This window comes from Pipistrellus kuhlii, unplaced genomic scaffold, assembly GCF_014108245.1.
Source record: "Pipistrellus kuhlii isolate mPipKuh1 unplaced genomic scaffold, mPipKuh1.p scaffold_m20_p_20, whole genome shotgun sequence".
NCBI lineage: Eukaryota > Metazoa > Chordata > Mammalia > Chiroptera > Vespertilionidae > Pipistrellus > Pipistrellus kuhlii.
The window spans coordinates 5,341,347-5,365,462 of NW_023425516.1; the positions used below are offsets into that span (position 1 = coordinate 5,341,347).

At 48.0% G+C, this 24,116-nt stretch overlaps 2 protein-coding genes across 3 annotated transcripts in view; one reads left to right on the forward strand and one right to left on the reverse strand.

The window, feature by feature from the left end:
- The window catches only part of PTPN11 (protein tyrosine phosphatase non-receptor type 11), a 46,770-nt gene extending 44,793 nt beyond the window's left edge, over positions 1–1,977 (reverse strand). For both annotated transcript variants that reach the window (XM_036448778.2, XM_036448777.2), the window contains exon 1: positions 1,747–1,977. In XM_036448778.2, the coding sequence (XP_036304671.1) occupies positions 1,747–1,760 (14 nt within the window). In that variant the 5' untranslated portion in view covers positions 1,761–1,977. The remainder of the gene's footprint in view (positions 1–1,746) is intronic.
- A 6,804-nt stretch (positions 1,978–8,781) lies between these two features.
- On the forward strand, positions 8,782–12,842 carry LOC118725235 (60S ribosomal protein L6). The gene is made up of 6 exons (XM_036448779.2): positions 8,782–9,066; positions 9,180–9,278; positions 10,063–10,206; positions 10,717–10,765; positions 11,793–11,977; positions 12,654–12,842. The coding sequence occupies exons 1-6, from the start codon at positions 8,782–8,784 to the stop codon at positions 12,804–12,806; spliced, it is 915 nt and encodes a 304-aa protein (XP_036304672.1). The 3' UTR covers positions 12,807–12,842.
- The last annotated feature ends 11,274 nt before the right edge of the window (positions 12,843–24,116 follow it).

Here is a 24,116-nt window from a genome sequence, read left to right on the forward strand (position 1 = left end):
CAGACACAAGGAACAAAAGGCTCAATGACTATTTGACAGATTAAAGAATAGACAACTGCTTTATTTAAAAGCTCCCTAAAGGATTACAGCATTTGAGGCTATACGCTGTTCTGTGGAAATGCAGTTATATACCACCCAGATCTGTAAGCACTTGCCAACATGCCTGTCCAAGTCACTTCCTAAGTTTTCATTCCAAATCCACCAGTAAATAAAGTGCAGGTGTATTTTGAGAAGACATTTCTAATATTTTTGAAAAGTCTCTCATTCAAATAACCCCAACAATGCTTGACACAGTTTTTCAAATGTCTATGACGTTGACCATACAGGGACAATTAAGATTAAACAATGAGTCTTATATGAGAAATGTATATAAAGAGGCAATACAAAATAGCAAGATCGCCATCTGAAAACAAGAGGTCACACACTACTGTTTTAACAACAAAATGAAGGCTTAACAATGATTAGCAGCATTATAAAATAGTAAGAGCAACGGTGATTAAACAGTGGGGATTCTGGCTCCACCACTGATAGGCTGTGACCTTAGGCAAGTTGCCTCACACCTGAAACTCAGTTTACTCATCTTTAGAAAGGGGATAATAGCTTGGCTGGCACAGCTCTGTGGTTGAGCTTTGACCGCTGAACCAGGAGGTCACAGGTTCGATTCCAGTCAGGGTACATGCCTGGGTTGCAGGCTCGAATCCCAGTAGGGTGTGTGCAGGAGGCGGCTGATCAATGATTCTCTCTCATCACTGATGTTTCTATCTTTCTCTCCCTCGCCACTGCTCTCTGAAATCAATAAAAATATATTTTTTTAAAAAGGGATAGGGGAGTAATAGGGTTCTAGTGAAGATTAGATGTGTCTGGCTTTACAGTAACAGCTTAACAAATGTTACCTATTAGTATCACCCTGAACTTTCAAAGGATCTCAGTAATTCACAAATCCTCCTTGTGACCCTTAAGGTTCAGAGCCTGTCATTTATTAGCCTCGGTTTCCACATCCGCAAACCGGCGGGTGATGAATGCCACCTGGCTTTTAAGGTTGTGGTGAAGGATTCAACAACTAGAGGTTACAGCTCCCTTCCCTCCCATCTCTCAGAAGCGAAGGTCGCTGAGAAAGGAAATACTTCTAATAGCTGCAGATACAGTCAGTTTTTCCATGTCTGGCACGGGAGGGGAGGGAGGGGTGATGCAAAGACGCCTCTCAAGGGGTCCGAGGTCCCGAGCGAAGCCCCCAAACGCGCGGGGGGGGGGGGGGGGCAGTGACCGCCAGCAGCTCCGCCGTCGGGGGCCGGGCCCCGCGCAGCGCCCGCCGCTCCCCTCTGGCTCCCGGAACCAGGAGCCTCCCGAGAGCGAGCGGGGTTATTTCGGAATCACCATGAGGCAATTCTCATGAGGCAATGGGTCAGGAATGCGGCGCCGGCCCGGGCCGCTGGCGTCCGCGGGTCCCCCGGCGGCTCTACCTGCCCCCGTCCAGACCGGCATCCCCAAGGCTGCGGGAGCCGGAACTCGGGGAGGCAGGAAATGAATGGGGACCGAGAGGTGGGGGCGCGGTGGGGCCGGACCCGGCCCGAGAGGGCGAGGAGGTTGGAAGAAAGCATCTTCCCCGGCCTTTCCCCCAACCCTCCCCGCCCCTGACCCCGGACAAGCGATCGAAACCCAACCGGGGCGCCCCCTCCCGGGAGGGGCTGACGACGGAACGCGGCGGGGGACGGGCCGAGGCCGCGCCGGGCCCGTGGGGCTCCTCACCTCCGCGATGTCATGTTCCTCCCGCCCTCCGGCTCCGCGACCGGCGCGCTCCTGGCTCAGGCGCCGCTGCGCCCGGTCACCATCGGGATGGCCCGAGGGAGGCCCGCTCGGGACCGGACGAGGGGAGGCAGAGCCGGCCGGCCGCACGCAGACCCCCCTCCAGGCCTGGGGATCCCGGAGACTGTCTGTGCAGCCGCCCCCCGGCCCGGCTTGCTCCGCCTCCTCCTCCGCCCTCCGCCGCGGGCGCCCCTCTGACGTCACCGCGCCGCGCCGCGCGCCGCCACTTCCTGCTTCCGGGCGCCCGGGACCCGCGGCCGTCCAGGCAGTGCGGCGGCTCCGGGGAGCCGCTCCTTTCAGTTCCCCAAGCACCCTCGTGTTTTCCTTTATTATTTTTTTCACTTTTTTATTATTATTAAGGTATTATATGTGTACATATCTTTCCATTGCTCCCCACTCCCATACATGCTCTCTCCTCCAGAGTTTTCCTCCATTGGTTTTGCTTATATGCATGCATACAAGTCCTTCGATTGATCTCTTACCTCCCTCACATCTCCCTATCCTCCCCGCTGTAATTTGACAGTCTGCTTGTTGCTTTACTGTCTCTGTATCTATCTTTTTGTTCATCCGTTTATAATGTTCTTTATTATCCATAAATGAGTGGGGTCATGTGGTTTTTCTCTTTTCATTGACTGGCTTATTTCACTCAGCATGATGTTCTCCAATTCCATCTCCTTTATTATTTTTTAAATGTATTTTTGTTTATTTCAGAGAGAGGAAGGGAGAGATAGAAACCCACAAGGAGAGAATCATCCATCGGATGCCTCCTACACGCCCCACACAGGGGATCAAGCCTGCAATCCGGGGCATGGGCCCTGATCCGGAGTCCAACCCGGCCTCCCGGTTCCTGGGTGACGCTCGCTGAGCCGGTCACTGGGCTCACACCTTTGGCTGCGGGGCTGTGCTGGGCGCACAGAGTGGGACGCGCTCCCGCGACCCGACCGCTTCCGGTCCCACCGCCCCCATTCCATCTCTGAGCCTTCTGCCAAGTCGAACATTCATTCATTGCATTCCCCCAGATCGCAGCTCCACTAAAGGAGCTGGGTAACCTTGGGGAAGCTGCTTAAGTGTCTAGGAGCCTCCGTTGTCTTCATGCCTTCACGTCTGTCAAATGAAGCTGGTGATTTGAATTTTCTTCATAGGATTAGGGTGAGGATTGCATATGTAACATGCTTCGAACTAGGCCTGGCCCATTTGGTAAGCGCTTTGTCCTTGTTCGATTTATCAAGATAATTAAACACCTGTTGAGTATTTCCTATCTGCCAGGCGCCCGTTTTAGACTAGGGGGATACAACAGTGAAGTGAAAAGGCAAAAATCCCTGAGTTCTCCTGGGAGGGGCTACAGTCACCAAGAAAAATACTCAAGATAATACTCTCAGCCTCCTTTCTGGCCTTTCCCTGAAAACAGCTTTCGAGTAAAGCTCAGGTGCAGAAACCATGAGAGGGAATAAGTCAGGGGACTAGCATTTCAAGCACAGGGGAGAGGCAAGTGCAGAGGCTCTCAGGCCCTGACGGCCTCTTGTATTTTAAGGACAACAAAGAAGTGTCTGGCTTGGGGGAGAAGGGTGGTGATGAAGAATGAGTAGTAGCAGCTGAGGTAAGAAAGATGGAGATGATAGAGGTCCTGTAGGCTATTATCAACAAGACAAGTAATAACAAGTGTTGGGGCCTTAATTAACTTGGCTCAGTGGATAGAATTCGGCCTGTGGAATCAAGGTCCTGAGTTCGATCACCTTCAGGTGCATACCCAGTGGGGGATGTGCGGGAGGTGGCAGATCGAAGTTCCTCTCTCATGGATGTTTCTATTGTAACTCTCTATCCCTCTCTGTAAAAAATCAATAAAACATATATATGTGTATATATATATTTTTTATTTTTTTTAAATAACAAGTGTTGGAGAGGTTGTGGAGAAAAGGTACGGTAATCCTCTTTCACAGCTGGTGGGAATATACACTGAGCCAAACCGGTTAGGGCAACAGCTGGTGGGAATATAAACTGATATAGCCTCTGTGGAAGAGAGTATGGAGTAGGGGTGTCGAACTCAATCAGAGAAGGGGCCAAAATCTAAAATCCAGCCTAAATCGCGGGCCGAATGGTTTACTGAACAGTCATAAACTGTCATTGTGATGGAAACGCAGCAGAGTGCAGTGATGACAGCGCGGTGCGGGCCACATTGCAAGGCCTGGCGGGACGGATTTGGCCCGCGGGCCTTGTGTTTGACACATGTGGTATGGAGGTTCCTCAAAAATGTTTAAATAGAGTTACCACATACCCCGGCAACAACCCCTCTTTCAGGTATCCACCCCCAAAATTTGAAAACATTTATTTGCGAGGATATCTGCACACCTATGTTCCTTGCAGCATTATTCACAGTGGCCAAGATGTGAAAACAACCCAAGTGTCCTTTACCAGAAGAATGGATAAAGAAGATGTGGTACAGCCCGAGCCAGTTTGGCTCAGTAGATCCGCCTTTGGACTGACAGGTCCCATGTTTGAATATGGCCAAGGGCACATGCCTGGGATGCAGGCTCGATCCCCAGCTGGGGGCAGGGGGGCCATGCAAGAGGCAGCTAATCAATGATTCTCATCATTAGTGTTTCTATTTCCCTCTCTCTTCTCTGAAATCAATTAAAAATATATCTTTTTTAAAAATATGTGGTACATATAAACAATGGAATACTACTCAGTCATAGGAAAAGATGAAATACTGCTACTTGCAACAACATAAATATCATGCTAAGCAAAATAAGTCAGACAGAAAAAAGTTAAGAACCATGTGATTTCACTCAAATGTGGGATATAAAACTCAGAGCAACAAACAAACAGAAACTTATAGACACAGATAACACTATGGCGGTGACCAGAGTGAGGGCAGTAACAAAGGATAAAGGGGGTCAAATATATAGTGACAGAAGGTGATTTGACTTTGGGTGGTGGGCACACACTATACAGATCATGTATCATAGAAATGGGCACTTCAAACCTATGTAATCTTATTAGCCAATGTCACCCCAAATAAATTTAGTTTTTAAAAATAAACAGTGAACTGGAGAGCCATTGAAAGATTTCAGCAGAAGAGGAATATAATCTCTATGTTTTTTAAGTATTACTCTTGGTATACTCTAAACTAGGGGTGTCGAACTCAATCAGAGAAGGGGCCAAAATCTAAAATCCAGCCTAAATCGCGGGCCGAATGGTTTACTGAACAGTCATAAACTGTCATTGTGATGGAAACGCAGTGGAGTGCAGTGATGACAGCGCTGTGCGGGCCACATTGCAAGGCCTGGCGGGACGGATTTGGCCCGCGGGCCTTGTGTTTGACACATGTGCTCTAAACAATCAGGTCAGGAGAGCAAGACCAGTAACAGAGAAACCAGTTCAGAATACTAGAATATTCCTGGCTGGAGAGAATGATGGTCAGACTAGAGGAAGAAGGTGGAGCTGTTACCTATGCCTATGATATATTAAAAGCCACAAAAGTAGTCAGTGAATTCAACCCACATTAGGTAGCTCCAAAATCCTTGCTTTTTTCCTCTCAGTGCTCCTCTTCTCACTCCTTTATAAAGAACTGGCACACTGTGCTTTATCGGCATTGATGAAAAAGTGAACTCCTTACAAAAATTGTCTTTCACCCTGGCCAGTGTGGTTGAGTTGGTTGGGCATCATCTTGGGCCCCCAAAGGTTGCCAGTTTGATTCCCAGTCAGGGCATATACCCAGGTTGCAGGCTCGATCCCCAGTAGGGGACATACAGCAGGCAACTGCTCTCACATCTATGTTTCTCTCTCTTCTTCTCCCTTTCTCTTACTCTAAGACAAACAAACAAAACAAGCAAAGAAATCTTTAGAAAAAGTGTCTTTGCCATGGCCGGGTAATTCAGTTGGCTAGAAGATTGTCCCATACACCAAGGTTGTGGTTTCGATCCCTGGTCAGAACACATACAAGAAGATGTGACCAATAAATACGTAAATCAATAGAACAATAAATCCATGTTTCTCCATTTCTTCTTTCCTCTCTCTCTCTCTCTCTCTCTCTCAAATCAAGTAGATACATTTTTAAAAGCTTGTCTTATATATGCAAATATAATCTAGGCTTAATAGGGGTTCAACAAGAAGTTGCCCATCTGTTCCCTTTTCACTCTCCCTAAATCCTGGCCACCTTGATGACTCAAAACATTCTAATTGATCTTAGGCCTGCAGGTTTGCCCTTTCCCATCCATTCTCCACATAATAACCAGAGTACTGTAATCTAAAACACAAATCGAGTCACTCCCTATCTTGAATGGATTGCTTTTAGGATGCAGTAAAGAAAAAAAAATTATCAACCATCTTGTCTGGTTCCTGCTCACTGCACCAGCCATGCCTCTTCCTACCACTCACCTCATTCTCTTTGACCCAGTCATGCTGAATAAGTCTCACTTCCCCTCCCAACTCTGGCCCTTTAAACAATCTGCTCCCACTCCTGAGAGATTTCATTCCTGACCCCTCCTTCCAGTTTATGCCTCAGCTCTCAGACTAGAAGTCAAGCCCCTGGGATAGGAAGCCCTTTTTGATTCTCTCAATCCAGGTTATATGGTCCTCAACACACCTTTCCTAGCTTAGAACCGAACACCCTCCAACACCAACTCTAAGAAATAGTATCATATGGGGGTTCAGTCATTGATCTCCAAACCTCAGCCTGGGAGCCCATAGGTAAGTCACTTGACTCTGTGTGTCAGTTTCCTTCTCTGTAAAATGGACTAATCAAAATACTACCTTCCCCATAGGTTAGGTTGCAAAGAATAAAAAAGTTAATGTTTATGAAGTACGGTAAGTTCTTACTTAATGTCCTAGGTAGGTTCTTGGAAACTGGGACTTTAAGTGAAATGACATAAAGCAAAACCAATCTAACCGTAAGCTAATTGATAGAAAAAAAGAGTTAAGTTCCTACAACACAACTGCCTACTAGTTTTCTGTCTTTCTGTGGCACTAAGAGACATGAGTCAATGTCAGTGTATATGTGACTTTGAATAAGTCATTTATTGTAATTGAGCTTTAGTTCTTTTATCTTCAATTCCTACCTCACAGGGATGTTTCATTAGGACTTAAAATGATTTAATGTCTGCTTTATAATTAATAAAGTACTGAACAAATTTAAGAGAATTTTATATGTGGCACAACCAGGTGCTTAATGTTTACTTTATAATTAACACGGTACATTGATTCTATTTTGCCCAATTTAATGAATGTAAAATTTTGCAATACCACAACATAACACAAGAGGGAGGCCTTTCCGTTTTATTTCAACAAGTAGGTCATTTAACAAATATCTTGGGGCTTTTACTTCGTGAAAGTCTCTGAGGGTGTTAGAATTTTTGAGGGATCAATAAAACAACTCTGCACTTCACTCATTCGTATGCATTTTCTGGAATAGCAGTTTCTCAGAGATGCTTTGCTCAGAATGTTAAAGCTGCTCACCTGCCTCTTGCATTTATTATTGTTCCAAGAGCCACTTTCATCTGCCAAATATGCATTTTTAGAAATTATTTATTATTTTTAACAGAGAGAGAGGATGGGTGGGGAGAGAGAGAGTGAGAGAGACTCCGATTTTTGTTGTTTCGCTTATTTATGCATCCATTGGTTGTCTCTATGTGTCCTGACCAGGGATGTAACGGCAGCATTGGTATATCAGGACAAGGTTCTAACCAACTGATCCACGGCCAAATTTATATTTATTCTTCCAAATCTTAAACAACAGCTACTGCAAAAACATTCCCAAATTTCCCAGAAGAAAGAACTTATATCCATTTTTTTGTTTTTCCATTGAATGTGTGTTCTTTGGAGCAGGAATATATTTTATTCATTTTAAATTCTAGCTTTCCTGAACCTCTGCCATTGCGCATAGTCTGATAAGGGGATATAGGCATAAAGCCAATTGTGGAGAAAATGTCCGCGGAAGGTTCCCAATTAGCCTTTCATAGAAAAGATTTCAATTTACTTGGGGATCACATTCTTCATCCATCTATTCCTTCTAATATTGATAATGCAGTGTTCTCTAATGTCCTCAGTAAGGATAATGTCAGTTCCCAGAAGCACTGTGAGAATTTTATTGCTCTGTAAAAAGAAACAGAGACAAAAGGTACTTCGCTTTCGCCTCTTAGGAAAAAAACAGCTCTCTAGTATGAAGCTTTCAAAAGAAGAAAAACTACATTTCCCATGATGCCTCGGATCCGGAAGGAAGTGATATTCGACCCCACCCGTGATGCTTATAGACCGGAAGCCAGGGCCTTAGTTCTCTTTCCCATCTTGCAAGGTAAGAATGGCGGCACTCCTCCGCAAGATTCGATTTCAGGACCCCAATCCTTCGCCATCCGAACCAGGAGGGTATCAAGTCGACACCTGCAAGGGTCAGACATGTCTGGGGCCAACTGAGACGCCTCCGAGGCGTTTCATTTGTCTCGCTTGGGCTTGCAGTGGGACTCGGAGAGGATGAGGTGGAACGCCGTAGAGGCTCCCGGTCTCCGGCTGCTCGCTACCCTCCCGGGCTGGGGGAATGGGGTCCTCCGGGGACCAGCGGCAGGCTAGTGGGCCCGCAGGGACCCGGGCGATGGGCGCGCGCTATGGAAGGAATCCAGGGCCCGGCTGCCAAAAGACGCCGCCGAGCTTGTCTCAGCCACGTTGAGATTTGGGGATGAGGCCCAGTGCCACTTTACCGTCTCTGCACGTTCGCGACCGGAAGTACCTTTTCTTTTTTTTTCCAACGTGGCCAAAGTTTGGGCCGATTCTGTAAGATGCCTTCAAATCTTGAAGTGTAAAGTAGTTTGGCAGAAAACCCAAATTAACCACGATGAGGTGGCTGCACATGTGTCGGGTTTGGAGATATGCATGTTATCGCTGTTTGGAGAGGGAGGGCTTGTCTGGGAACCCCCTTGTACAGTTAAGATATTGCCTTGTGGGATAATTGGTGAGGACCTTTAAAATATATATATTGCGTATTGGTAGATGGCGGGTGAAAAGAAAACCGAGAAGCCGGATACTAAAGAGAAAAAGCCTGATACTAAGGAGAAGAAGCCAGACACTAAGGAGAAGAAGCCAGACACTAAGGAGAAGAAACCTGAAGCCAAGAAGAAGGCTGATGCCGGCGGCAAGGTTAAGGCCCCTAAGAAGGGGAAGCCGCACTGCAGCCGAAACCCCGTCCTCGTCAGAGGGATCGGCAGATACTCCCGGTCGGCTATGTATTCTCGAAAGGCCATGTACAAGAGGAAGTATTCCGCCCCTAAATCCAGGGTAAGGAAGGGGGTGCGGGAAACCACTGGCCATTCATTGTATACAATACATTGTGTCTAAGCCTTAAATTTTCTGTTTGCCTCTGACGATTTGTTGCGTTTGTGCTCTAATAGATTGAAAAGAAAAAGAAGGAGAAAGTCCTTGCTACTGTCACAAAACCAGTTGGTGGCGACAAGAATGGTGGTACCCGAGTGGTTAAACTCCGAAAAATGGTAAGCTTTTAAGAGGACACTGTAAAGTTGTATGTTCCATTGAGGCTTGAAAACTTGTCTCCGTCTTTCTGTGTACTCAGGTTTTGGGATTTTATGTTTGCCAGAGAGACTTAATTATGGAGGAAGATGGGTTCTGGGTTTGCAATGTGGCTGTTTGATATTAAGTAGAATTACTTTTCTCTGCTTTTGTTTCTTAGCTTCTAATATAAAGGTTTGTGGTTTGTCATACGGGGTGTTTGTGAGAGTTAAATAATGGAGCCGAGGACACTTGCTGCCAAGATTATAGTTCATTGATCCACAAGAAAGTAGTGTTTCTTTTGTTTTTGTTTAATATAGTTTTATTGATTTCAGAGAGGAAGGGGAAGAGAGAGAAACATCAATGATGAGAATCATTGATTGGCTGCCTCTTGCATGTCGAACACGGGATTGAGCATGTGGGCAATGCATGGGGTCTTATTTTTATAATTGAACTGGCATTACTGGTCTGAACTGTCTAGTTTTGTACAGTTTGTTTTCCTTCATGGAAAAAAATGGGAAGAATCATGTTAATGGGACAGATAGAAACACATTTAATTTGGATGGAAAACAAACCGTGCCTCCTTTCTAACATATAACATTCTGGAGAAGTATAATCAGGGATCCGAGAAAAGCTTGAGAAACACTATTACACAGTGTATAATGAGTGATCTCTAAAGGGATGTAGTAGCAAAGGTTTCATTGACTGTCAGCTCTGCTTAAGCTGATTAGCTTATTTAAGTAATTTGGACCTCTGGGTTCTCTCCAGCCTAGATATTATCCTACTGAAGATGTGCCTCGAAAGCTGCTGAGCCATGGCAAGAAGCCCTTCAGCCAACATGTGAGGAGATTGCGGGCCAGCATCACTCCTGGGACCGTTCTGATCATCCTCACTGGGCGCCACAGAGGCAAGGTGAGCCCGAGGTGTTGGTCACAGTGTGTGCATTGTGGGTAGGACTCTTTAGCACCCAGTAACTAGCAGAAGATGGTTAGCCCAACATGTACAATAGTTGATTTTTGTATTTTTTATTTTATTGATTTTTAACAGAGAAAGGGAGAGAGATAGAAACGTCGATGAGAGAGAAACATCAACCAGCTGCCTCTTGCACCCCCCCCACCGGGGATGTGCCCGCAACCAAGGTACATGCCCTTGACTGGAATCGAACCCGGGACCTTTTAGTCCGCAGACCGAAGCTCTACCACTGAGCCAAACCGGCTTTGGCCCAACATGTACAATAGTTTATTACTACTTCCTGCTGTTGGTAATGTAACTTGTTATAGTTGAATCAGATACCCCTATACCCAAAATGTTTATGTATTTGGGTAGACATTTCCTTTACCAAATTTAGAAACCTGTGGTTTGGTTAATTCAGAACTCAGTTTCTAATGGCAGAAATGTCTACCGTTTCTGTTTAATTTACAGAGGGTGGTTTTCCTGAAGCAGCTGAGCAGTGGCTTGCTACTGGTGACTGGTAAGGAAGCCCTTGGGTTTTATATTCTCTGAAACATATTTTTATTATTATTATTATTATCATTATTGATTTCAGAGAGGAATGGAGAGAGAAACATCAATGATTAGAGTGAATCATTAATCGAATGCTTCCTGCATGCCCCCCTACTGGTATCAAGCTGCAACCCAGGCACATGCCCTGACAGGGAATCGAACCATGACCTCCTGGTTTATATAGGTCAATACTCAATCACTGAGCCACACCAACGGGGCTGAAACTTCTCTTTTCAAATGCTTGCAGTATACACTTTGCTTCCACCTTTGTGGAAGTTTTAATGCCATGAGATGCTGAGCCCCATTTCATTGCCTTATACACATGAGTTCTCAGGAAGCAGATAGTCAATGTTACATAACAACGTTATCAAGTAACTGTCACCTAAAATGCAGAATGGTTGGCTACCAGTCCCAAGGAATGCATCCTACCTACCCAAGATTCGAATAGATCTGCCATTTGGCAATAGAATGGAGTTTCTGAATGGGCAAGGGGAAAATGGAGGCTGCAGGGTTCAGGCTGAATCCGTAGGCCAAGGAGATGGTGGAGAGACCTTATTTAACCTTGGGGCACAGGTGTGGCCTTGCAGCAGTTGACAGTGCAGAGGTGCAGGCGAACATGTGGGGAGAGGGCTCAGTGCTGTCCTGCACCAAATACAGGGTGGACTCTGAATGTAGCCTGAGAGAGCCCAGCCATCCTCCACTTGTTTATCTTTAAGAATCAGGCCCTGCTGGTCAGGGGCATTGCTCTCTGTTTTGAATTTTAGTTTTGACCTTCTCAGTGTTGGCACTGGGCTCAACCTTGAGGGTCTTCACAAAGATCTGCTGCCTGGAAGAGAAAGTGAAAAAAGTATTGATGCTGGCAGCAGAAAGAGCTGGAATTTCTTCAGATCCAGAGAAAATTTAGAATTCAACTCCCCTGATTTCACCTAATTCGAAGTCAGCTCTTAGAGCTTTGCTTCCCTGTTCCCTCATCCTACTGATTTCTCCCCCCTTAGGACCTCTGGCCCTCAATCGAGTTCCTCTTCGTAGAACACACCAGAAATTTGTCATCGCCACCTCCACCAAAGTTGATATCAGTGGTGTGAAAATCCCCAAACATCTCACCGATGCTTACTTCAAGAAGAAGAAGCTGCGCAAGCCCAAACACCAGGAGGGTGAGATCTTCGACACAGAGAAGGAGGTGAGCTGCTGGTTCTGTCTCTGCCTCTCGTAGCCGTGCCTCCCCAGTTCAGGAGTGAAAATTCACAAAAGGAAGAAAAGTCAAGTTGTAATTAATGAGGACTAGCTGGGGAGTAATATTGTTCCAGATTCTGCAAAAAAAAAAACCAAAAAAACAAAACAAAAACCAGTTCTTAATAGCACAATGCACAATCCTGAAGTTTTGGCAGAACTCTTTTTAAAAAAATATATTTTATTGATATTTTACAGAGAGGAAGGGAGAGAGAGATAGAGAGCTAGAAACGTCAATGAGAGAGAAACATCGACCAGCTGCCTCTTGCACACCCCCTACCAGGGATGTGCCCGCAACCAAAGCACATGCCCTTGACCAGAATCGAACCTGGGACCTTTCAGTCCGCAGACCAATGCTCTATCCACTGAGCCAAACCGGTTTCGGCTTTGGCAGAACTCTTGAGTTACTGCTTCTGTTCTGTTGGGAATCCGTCCTAACGTGTCTTTGGTGTTGATTGCAGTGACAAAAGGATAAGAGCTGTTGTTTTTGTTATATTTCCCGCCCTCCAAGGAAAGCATTATCAAAATTGCTTTCTAAATATTCTTGGGATTTGAGTATTTGAAATGATTAATCCAAGAATTGGTACATAGGCCCAACTCTTACATGTTTTTCTCTTTCTTTCTAGAAATATGAAATTACAGAACAGCGCAAGGTTGACCAGAAAGCTGTGGACTCTCAAATTCTGCCAAAAATCAAAGCTGTCCCTCAGCTCCAGGGTTACCTCCGCTCTACGTTCGCTCTCACCAATGGGCTTTATCCTCACAAACTGGTGTTCTGAATTTCTCATAAGAACCTGATTAAATAACTGATACGTTTCCTGTGTCTTTTTTTTTTTTTTTAATTCTCGTATGCCTGGCTATGTGTTTAACTTAACCAAAGAGAATTGGAAGCACTTCCTTAGAATCTAGTTTCTCAGCTTTTTCAGCCAGCACCTACCAATATAAAATAGCATTTTTCCAATCACTAAGCAAGTTAGTGCTAAAATGTCATCCCATTCAATGATTTACCATTCATTTCTCCCCCATCTAATTCTCAGCCTCCTATAATCTAATGATAAAAGCATAAAATGCTAATTACACCAGAGGAAGCTGGGGCTGCGATTGACCCCAGTGCTGGGAGGGGGGGGGGCTTACTCTTATATGATTTTCATGCGTTGGGCCTCTAGTTAATTTATTAACACTGCAAATGAATACTATTTACCCTCTTTAAAACCAATTCTATATTGTATGACTATAGAAATACACATTTTGATAATTCCATAAAAAGTGTCTTTAGTGCTACATAGTATAATAGTCCCCCACTTATGCATGGGGGATGTGGTCCAAGACCTGGTGGATTCCTGAAACATGAATAGTGTTAAATCCTGTGTATACTGTTAATTTCTTACATAAACATACATGTGACAATGTGGTAAATGGGAGATATAAATTATGGGACTACACTAATATGCTGTAATAAAAAATTATGTGAATGTGGTCTTAAACTATATTCACCAGTTCTGAGATGAAGTAGACATTGTGATAAAGTATTAGGCTGTTGACTCAGGAGGATCATCCGCTTCAGTGACTTTGGATCACTAAGCCATGACACTACAGTCGGTCTTAGAGTAGCTACAGTAGCCAGCTAGTATATGTAGCATGGATACACTGGACAAAGGGCAACTCATCCTAAGAGGGACTGTTGAGCGATTTAACATGATTCAGGATGGTGTCCAACTTAAATTATTTTTGGATTTTAATGTTTTTGGACTGGTTCATTGCAGGTTAAAACCATGGAAAACAAAACCTTCGGTAAGGACTACTGTCTGGCACTGTTCTATGGGTATTTGGGTTTCCATTTGCAATTATAAACAATGTAAATGGCATTAAGTGTGCATATGGAGAGCCAAGCAGATAAATTATTATTTTTTAAATTTCTATTAAAATGCCAAGGCTCTACCAGTTTATACTCATGTGCAAAAATGCCTCTTGAATAACGGGTCATTAGATAGGTTTTTGGCAATAGAGAAGTAAAAAATGGCTCTGATGGGTTTTGGTTTTAAAGTTGACTTTATTATTTACATTTGGTGAAATTCTTGATTTTTAGTGTGCATCTTTGTGACATCTATAGTTTGTAAGCACCACTACCACTAAAGATCCTGCATGCTCTTTTTTAAATAAAAGTTTTCACCCACTCCTTAGATGCCATCAGCTGGTTTAGTTCAGGTTTGTTTCTTAAATTCCACATATAAGTGAAATCTTACAGTATGTGCATGCTCTTTTAAAGTCAGCTCTCACTATAAAAAGTCAGCCCTTACTAATCCCCCCTCCCACCCTCATGTATGGTAGAATTTCTGTTCCTATAGTTTTGCCTTCTCCAGAGCATCAGCATGCTAAATCAGCATAACATTTTTGAGATTTGTTCATGGTTCAGTAGGTCTTATTCCATTCCATTGTGCCAAAGTATTACTATTCTAAATTTCACCTATCGAAAGGCATTGGGTTTGTCCAAAACCGGTTTGGTTCAGTGGATAAGAGTGTCGGCCTGTGGATTAAAAGGTCCCAGGTTCTATTCCGGTCAAGGGCATGTACCTTGGTTGCGGGCACATCCCCAGTAGGGGATGTGCAAGAGGCAGTTGATCGATGATTCTCTCTTGTCGATGTTTCTAATTCTGTATCCCTCTTTCTTTCTCTCTGTAAAAATCAATAAAATATATTTAAGGAAGAGAAAGAAAGGCATTGGGTTTGTCTACAGTCATTAGAGATTATGAATAAGGCCACTAAACAAGTGCATATAGGTTTTTGTGTGGACATGTTCTCATTTCTCTTGAGTGATAATGACTATCACAACGCTGTACATTACTTCCCCATGTTTGTCTTTAATATTCTAACCAATAGGTATACAGTGATAGTCTCTGCTGTATTTTTAAAAACAAATCCTCACCTGAGGTTTTTTTTTTTAATTATTATTATTGATTTGAAAGGAAGAGAGAAACATCCATTGATTGTCTCCTATATATGCCCCCACTGGGGTTCAAACCCACAACCTAGATATGTGCCCTGACTGAAATCAAACCAGCTATATTTGGAATGACATTCAACGAACTGAACCTCACAGGCCTTAGGTAAATTTCTAAGAAGTTAAATGATGGGTCAGAAGGCATGGTCCTTCTATGACCTTTGCAAATGTGTAGCCAAAGTGATTTACCAAAAGGGCTCATTTGAAGTGCCACCAGAATAGATGCGTTTGTCCCTGGGTTCAGACACAAAGGAACTGAGACCCCAGCCTAGGCAGTCCAGGATTCGAACACCCTGTCCGTAGCATTTCATATAAATGCTTTCCTTTTCTTTACTAAATCCCCCCTCCCACCCTCATGTTTATATAGCTAACTCATACACATCACTTACCAGCATTCAATGTGACATCCTCCCTGAACCTTCCCACTTTTCAGACCAGGTCCCTGGACTTCTCATCCTCTTTGGAATCACTTGCTTCAGTGACTTCCTATCCTAAGCTTCCTGAAGCAGGGTAGCTAAGTGTCAGACCTAACACTTAGCTTGCACAAACTAGGCACAGTAAATGTCGAATGAATGAAAACAGTGTTTGCTTTTCCTCGGGCCCAAACTCGATGACCCTCTCTTTTGCCCACTCTTCTTTTGTGCGGCTTCTGACTCTTAATCTGCTTTGCAGCAGGAAAGTGGGGAAGTGTTTTCAAATTAGCCAATTCCCATCTGAAATCCTGGTGCACTAAGAAGGCCCTTTATGCTCACCAGGGGGCGCCAGAGAACAGGCGTCTTTCTGAGCTCCGTGGTGCTGATCTCAGAGAGAAAGGGAGAAGGAAAAGAGATCAGCTCCTCCTGCAGACCCAGCACTGGGGTCGAGCCCGAAACCTGGGTATGTGCCCAGACTGGGTATCACCCTGGGAGCCACGCCAGCGGAGGGAGAGCTGTTCAAACTGCTTTTCATCAATGTGGATGCTTGTCCCTTAGTTATGATAATTCAAAAGCTCTAAGGAAACATTCTCCCTCTTCATTTTCAATCTTACCTCAGATTTCTTTTCCCTGTTGCCTCAGAGACCTGCCCAAGAGCTGAAAGAATATTCCTTACAAACAAACAAAAAACGACCGACCGGATCGCTTGGAAAAAAGATTTTGAGTAGGGGTGTGTGTGTGTTTCCTTTTTATGACAGTGACTAGTGAGATGGAACTAATCCATCTCCCCCACAGATTCTGTTAGTGTGTGCCTATTTAGCAAAGGTGTGTGTGTGTGTGTGTGTGTGTTCCTTGTGTTTTGAAAGACCTTAAAAATTAACATGCCTGCTTTGTTTAAAGCCATTTCAAGCTCTATTAGGCTTATCAAGGACTACTTATCTATATACCACACTCCCATTTCTGAGCCCAGTAAAGATTACAGACTCGTTTCAGACAGGCAGCTGGTGCAGAAAAGCTAGCAGAAGGGAGAGAGAGAGATTGCAAAATCCCAGGGGGTCCGGCTGGGGTAGCGAGGAGATGGTCTGAATCAATAAGCTTGCTCTCGCCGGGACCGGTTTGGCTCAATGGATAGAGCGTTGGCTTGGGGACTGAAGGGTCCCGGGTTCGATTCCAGTCAAGGGCATGTACCTTGGTTGCGGGCATATCCTTGGTAGGGGGTGTGCAAGAGGCAACTGATCGATGACTCTCTCTCATCGATGTTTCTGGCTCTCTATCTTTCTCCCTTCCTCTCTGTACAAAATCAATAAAATACATTTAAAAAAAAAAAACAAACAAAAAAAAACAAGCTTGCTCTCTGTCGAGGAGGTGCCTCCCAGGGGAAACTGAGTTCCAATTCCTGAGAGCTTTCTCATGCTTCCTCTTTGCTACCAACTTAAGGTGGCTCAGCCAACACCTTCTCTTGCTCTTTTTCCCCCCGCCCACTTCTCAAATGGAAGCATGGAGAGAGCAATACCAAAGAAATCATGAACCTGCCGAAACCGGTTTGGCTCAGTGGTAGAGTGTCGGTCTGTGGACTGAAAGGTGCCAGGTTCGATTCCCGTCAGGGGCATGTACGTTGATTGTGGGCACATCCCCAGTAGGGGGTGTGCAAGAGGCAGCTCGTCGATGTTTCTCTCTCATCGACATTTCTAGCTCTCTCTCTCCCTTCCTCTCTGTACAAAATCAATAAAATAAAAAAAGAAATCATAAACCTTTCCTTTCTATGAATCTGCGAATGGATGTTTTCTGTGGGCACAGTGTGTGATTGTGTGATTGTGTGTGTGTGTGTGTGTGTGTGTCTTGACAAAATTTAGATTCTTTTCTTCCAGGCTCTCCCAGAATCCAGTTCTTTTGACCAGGGACTTTCTTTGTCCTGCTGATCTGGTCTAGAAATTCCTAGTAAATGGCCTTTTTTCCCAGAGGGGGTTCTATAAATATTAATTCATCAGCAGCCTCATCATGTTACAGCCATGTGGCCCTATGACTAATAACTGTTGCTAAAATATTAAATAACCACTCATTATGCAATCTAAAGACTTTGAGTCCTGGATATGTGCTATTTTCACTCATTGTGGTAAAAGACAATATAGTTCCTGGGCACCTTGACTCCTGATCTTGAAATCTAAACAAAAAAAATCACTTATGTTTCCACATCTAGAATTAATAATGTGGGCTCCTTTCATATGTAAGTCCAAAAATATCTCCGTTGGTCTTTTTCTATGCTTTGATAGGTCCATTAAAAAAAGAAAATTATACTATATATATATATATATATCATTTCTTCTTCTTTTACCTAATACAAAGCACTTTACCATCAGGAGAGGTTTCTTTATTTAAAGAATAGTTTGTTGATTTTTAGAGAGAGAACATTCATCAGCTGCCTCCTGCACAGAGCCCACAGCCTGGGCGCGGGCCTGACTTGGAATCAAACCAGCACCCTCCTGTGCACGGGATGATGGTCCACCTGAGCCTCACTGGCCAGGGCAGGAGCGGTCTTTGTGAAAGTCAATGTAATCCTCACTTTCTCACCTTCCTCTGCACTTTGGAGAAAGGTCTGTGGTAATTCGGTCCCCTGCCCGCGGGATAAAAGCAACCATCACAGTTTGCATCATGCCCTCCCTGAGCGAGGCGCGGACACCCCGGTCAGACCCTGCGGAGTTCTCAGGCCCATTTCGTTGCTACTCACACCTTCCTTCTGGCTCCTCCCTCTTCCAGGCAGCAACGAGGTGATGAGGATGCTGATCTCGCGGAGCCTGCTCCAGCAGTAGCCCAGACGTGCTCTGCCCCGATGTGGACTGTGCACTTGAATTAGGGTGGACTGGCCCGCTCTGAACGGTTCTGTTACAAATAAGTCATAATAAGGTCAAAGGACCGAGCCCTCCTAGGAGGACCTCCCTCAGTGTCGGCAGCAGGTACGGCGTCGTCGGAGGCCTGGAGGAGTGGCCTTGGTGGGGTGTCCTGAGGACACTGCTGTGTTTCCTGAAGCTCGAGGTGACTGATGATGGGTCAGCGACCATGGTGCTCTCTGCATCCACATCGTCTGGGTCTGCCTGCGTGTGCTGGTTCACCGGATCCTCCTCCCGGAAGCTGGGTGCTCCGTGCAGCGTATTTCTATTTATTAAGCAAAGGTGTGGGGAAGGGGAAGTGGAGGAAAGCGACCTGTCTTTTTCCGTCCCCTGCACCTCAGCTGGAGATGCAGGTTCCTGTGGGCACACTTCCTCCATAGCACACCTCTGAAGTAAATGGGCCTTCGGGGAACGTGGCCCTGACTATGACTTAAGGTGTCTGGACGTCTGGACCACCTGAATCAAGGCTGAGGTGACCTGGACCTTTGAAGATTTGCTTTCTTCTTAAGAAGCATCTAGGAATAGTGTTCAAAGTTTCTAGAACCCTTTCTAGGAAGTACTTGGGATATATTTTTTCTATCTACATTTTTTTTCGTTTTATGAAGCTATTACTCTTTTTAAAGGTCTTTGATTGATAAATAAAATTTATCCCTTTCTGTACCATCTCAAGCTCCACTGAAGTTGGTTTTTATTCTTTCTCTCAGCCTTTACAACTATTTTTTAAAAATGTATTAAACACAACTAGATTTTGGAATTAAAAAAAACAAAAACAAAAAATAACTCTAGACCTAATTGGTTTTTAAAAAAAAATAGTTCCCTGGACCTGGCCAGTGTGGCTCAGTTGGTTGGAGTGTCGTTTCATACACCAAAGGTTGCAGGTTCAACTCCCGGTCAGGACACATACCCATGTTGTAGGCTCGATCCCTGGTTAGAAGGCAATCAATCGATGTTTCACATTATTGTTTCTCTCTCTCTCCTTGAGTGAGAATTTTTAAGTTTCCTTAAATTACTTAGCTTTACTAACTAAGCATTGTTTATGATTTATGAAAGTAGATTTAAAGTAATATTCAAAGATGGAGACTTTACTGAGAACCTTGTTATAAATGTTGATTCTATTACTCTATCCCCTCATCTCTATAGAAAAAAGACCCAAAATATTTTGTTAATTACAAGTCAGGGTTTAGAGAGACCAAAATATACCTCTTTAGCTATGACAAATACATTCTGTTTTGATTGCATATTCTCTGTAAGGACCTGTGCTGGGCACTGCAGAGGGTATGGTGTGCTGCAAACTTTAAATTCAAAGGCCTCAGTTAGCAGCTGTAGTACCAGGTAATGGTAGGCCTACAGAGGAGTGTGAGCTGCAAAGTGATTACATAGGATGAGATACCTGGAGATGGTAGAAATCCGATGTAAGCTTTCATGAAAAGAGAACCAAGAAAGTTGGTTTCAGACCGGAAAGGAACAGGAAAAGGAAAGGATTTATGTAGGTGCTGTTGACAGTTATGCTTTGGAGTTGACAAAGGAAAGAAAGAAAATGCAAGTATTGTAGATTCTGCAGGGAGAGTCAGCCTGGAGCCCGTGCAAGCTTTCGGGTGCTGCTCGAAGTGGGGCGTCTGCTCCATTCTACGCCATGAAAGAACATTCCATCCGGGTCCATTCTTTCCTTTCCCACCCACAGCTTGTCACATGTCACCGGGCTTCCAGGTGGGCGGCTGCTGGCGGGCTGGGGCCCAGGGTGGTGTCCCCGGTGCGGGCTGGGCTGAAGGAGGCGGCGGGTCGGCGGGTCGGCGGGTCGGCGGCTGGTGGGCTGGGGCCCAGTGTGGTGTCCTGGGTCCTGGCTGGGCCCATGGAGGTGGCGGCGGTGCCCAGGGTGGTGTCCCGGGTCTGGGCTGGGTCGATGAAGGCAGCGGGTCGGCGGTTGGCGGTCTTGGGTCCAGGGTGGTGTCCCAGGTCGAAGCTGGGCCGATCAGGCAGCGGGTCGGCGCTGGTGGGCTGGGGCCCAGTGTGGTATCCCAGGTCCAGGGTGATGTCCTAGGGCTGGGCTGGGCAGATGGAGGCGGAGGTGCCCAGGGTGTTGTCCCAGGTCCCTGCTGGACCGATGGAGGCATTGGGTCGGCGGCTGGTAGGCTGGGACCCAGTGTGGTGTCCCGGGTCCGGGCTGGGCCCATGGAGGCAGCGGGGGGGCCCAGGGTGGTGTCCCGGGTCCGGGCTGGGTCGATGAAGGCGGTGGGTCGGCGGTTGGCGGTCTTGGGTCCAGGGTGGTGTCCCAGGTCGGGGCTGGGCCGATCAGGCGGCGGGTTGCGGCTGGCAGGCTGGGGCCCCGGGTAGTGTCCCAGGTCCTGGCTGTGTCCATGGAGGTGGCGGATCGGTGGCTGGCAGTCTTGGGTCCAGGGTGGTGTCCTAGGGCCGGGCCGGGCAGATGGAGGTGGAGGAGCCCAGGGTGGTGTCCCGGGTCCCTGCCTGACCGATGGAGGCATTGGGTTGGCGGCTGGTGGGCTGGGGTCCAGTGTGGTGTCCCGGGTTCGGCCTGGGCCCATGGAGGCGGCGGGGCCCAGGGTGGTGTCCCGGGTCCGGGCTGGGCCCATGGAGGCGGCAGGTCGGCGGTTGGCGGTCTTGGGTCCAGGGTGGTGTCCCAGGTCGAAGCTGGGCCGATCAGGCGGTGGGTCGGCGGCTGGAGGGCTGGGGCGCTGGGTAGTGTCCCAGGTCCGGGCTGGGCCCGTGGAGGCGGCGGGTCGGCGGCTGGCGTGCTGGGGCCCCGGGTGGTGTCCCCGGTCCCTGCTGGACCGATGGAGGCATTGGGTTGGCGGCTGGTGGGCTGGGGCCCAGTGTAGTGTTTGGGTCCGGGCTGGGCCCATGGAGGCGGCGGGTCAGCGGGTCGGCGGCTGGCAGGCTGGGGCCCAGGGTGGTGTCCCGGGTCCAGGCTGGGCCCATGGAGGTGGTGGGTCGGCGGCTGGTGGGCTGGGGTCCAGGGTGGTGTCCCGGGTCCGGGCTGGGCCCATGGAGGCAGCGGGGGGGCCCAGGGTGGTGTCCCGGGTCCGGGCTGGGTCGATGAAGGCGGCGGGTCTGCGGTTGGCGGTCTTGGATCCAGGGTGGTGTCCCAGGTCGGGGCTGAGCTGATCAGGCCGCGGGTTGGCGGCTGGCGTGCTGGGGCCCCGGGTGGTGTCCCCGGTCCCTGCTGGACCGATGGAGGCAATGGGTTGGCGGCTGGTGGGCTGGGGCCCAGTGTCGTATCCTGGGTCTGGGCTGGGCCCATGGAGGCGGCAGGTCGATGGCTGGTGGGCTGGGGCCCAGTGTGGTGTCCCGAGTCCGGGCTGGGCCCATGTAGGCGGCCGGTTGGCGGCTGGCGGTCTTGGGTCCAGGATGATGTCCTAAGGCCGAGCCAAGCAGATGGAGGCGGCGGGGCCCAGGGTGGTGTCCCGGGTCCGGGCTGGGTTGATGAAGGCGGCGGGTCGGCGGTTGGCATGCTGGGGCCCAGGGTGGTGTCCCGGGTCCCTGCTGGACCGATGGAGGCATTGGGTTGGCGGCTGGTGGGCTGGGGCCCAGTGTAGTGTTTGGGTCCGGGCTGGGCCCATGGAGGCGGCGGGTCAGCGGGTCGGCGGCTGGCAGGCTGGGGCCCAGGGTGGTGTCCCGGGTTCGGGCTGGGCCCATGGAGGTGGCGGGTCGGCGGCTGGTGGGCTAGGGTCCAGGTTGGTGTCCCGGGTCCGGGCTGGGCCCATGGAGGCGGCAGGGGGGCCCAGGGTGGTGTCCCGGGTCCGGGCTGGGTCGATGAAGGCGGCGGGTCTGCGGTTGGCGGTCTTGGATCCAGGGTGGTGTCCCAGGTCGGGGCTGAGCTGATCAGGCGGCGGGTTGGCGGCTGGCGGGCTGGGTCCCCGGGTAGTGTCCCGGGTCCTGGCTGTGTCCATGGAGGTGGCGGGTCGGCGGCTGGTGGGCTGGGGCCCAGTGTGGTGTCCTGACTCTGGGCTGGGCCCATGGAGGCGGCGGATCGGTGGCTGGCTGGCTGGGGCCCAGGGTGGTGTCCCGGGTCCCTGCTGGACTGATGGAGGCATTGGGTTGGTGGCTGGTGGGCTGGGGCCCAGTGTCGTATCCTGGGTCTGGGCTGGGCCCATGGAGGCGGCGGGTCGACGGCTGGTGGGCTGGGGCCCAGTGTGGTGTCCCAGGTCCGGGCTGGGCCCATGAAGGCAGCGGGTCGGCGCTGGCGGGCTGGGGCCCAGTGTGGTGTCCCGAGTCCAGGCTGGGCCCATGGAAGCAGCAGGTCGGCGGTTGGCGGTCTTGGGTCCAGGGTGGTGTCCTAGGGCCGGGCCGGGCAGATGGAGGCGGAGGTGCCCAGGATGGTGTCCCGGGTCCCTGCTGTACCAATGGAGGCATTGGGTTGGCGGCTGGTGGGCTGGGGTCCAGTGTGGTGTCCCATGTCCGGGCTGGGCCTATGGAGGCGGCGGGTCGGCGGCTGGCGGGCTGGGGCCCAGGGTGGTGTCCCGGGTCCAGGCTGGGCAGATGGAGGCGGAGGGGCCAGGGTGGTGTCCCCAGTCGGGCTGGGTCGATGAAGGCGGCGGGGCCCAGATTGGTGTCCCGGGTCTGGGCTGGGTCCATGGAGGCAGCGGGTCGGCAGCTGGCGGGCTGGGGCCTAGGGTGGTGTCCCGGGTTCGGGCTGGGCTGAAGGTGGAGGCAGCGGCCAGTGGCCCAGAGTGTCCCTTGACTAACATTCTCATCTATGTGAGTAGGCATTCATTGATGATAATGGTGAAAAGCGAAGCAATGGTTAAATCATCCTCTAACACAAAGTACCTAATAGATGAATTAAAAACAAAAAACACATTCTTTCTATTAATATGTGATGATTTATATCACAAAACAGATAGCAATGTTTGTGTTTGTTTTTCCATGCATGCAGAAAACTAAGTCAGTTCATGGATATTATAACTATAACAGCCAATTCAATAGTGAATTGGGAAGAAAGGATATTTTGTCCATTTTAATATATATTTTTTAAAACGCCCTTGATCAGGCCCCATCCGGTTTGGCTCAGTTGATAGAGCGTCAGCCTGAGGACTGAAGGGTCCTGGGTTTGATTCTGGTCAAGGGCATGTGCCTTGGTTGCAGGCCCATCCCCAGTGGGGGGCTTGCAGGAGGCAGCTGATGGATGACTCTCTCATTGATGTTTCTAACTATCTCTCTCCCTTCCTCTCTGTAAAAAGTCAATAATATATTTAAAAAACAAAACACTTATTTTATGTAGCTCAACCTTATAATAACCTCATAGAACAGGTGCATAGTTCACCGCCATTTGATAGGCAGTCGAGGAATAAGCTTATGTTCACGATGCGATTAAGCCACAGAGCTAGGATTGGATCCCGGCAGCCTGACCCAAACCCCGTGTTCCTCAGTGTCTTCTCTTGTGTAAACATCACAAATACAGACATCCCACGTGTACCCGCTATGTCTCTGCACACTTCACATGGAACCAGGAACCGAGGCTGATCGAGACTAGAATTGGGATGGACTGTTGGTTCTCTGAGCAAATAAGGATGCAGTGGCTCTCCTAGTAGAATAAGCATTGACAGCGTTCTCAGTCGGGCAGGGAAATGCTTGCTAATTTTCACCTACCTCTTCAATGCCTCCTCACATAAAGGTTGGAGGACGAAAAACAGGAACAATCCGGCCAGAAGAGCTTTTTATCTCTCACTTTTATAGCAATGCAGCCTTCCTCTTTGGGAAGATAGTTCATCGGAAAGTACATTGGCTGCGAGAGAAACATAATCATGTAAATATATAAATACTTTTTATTTTATTTTA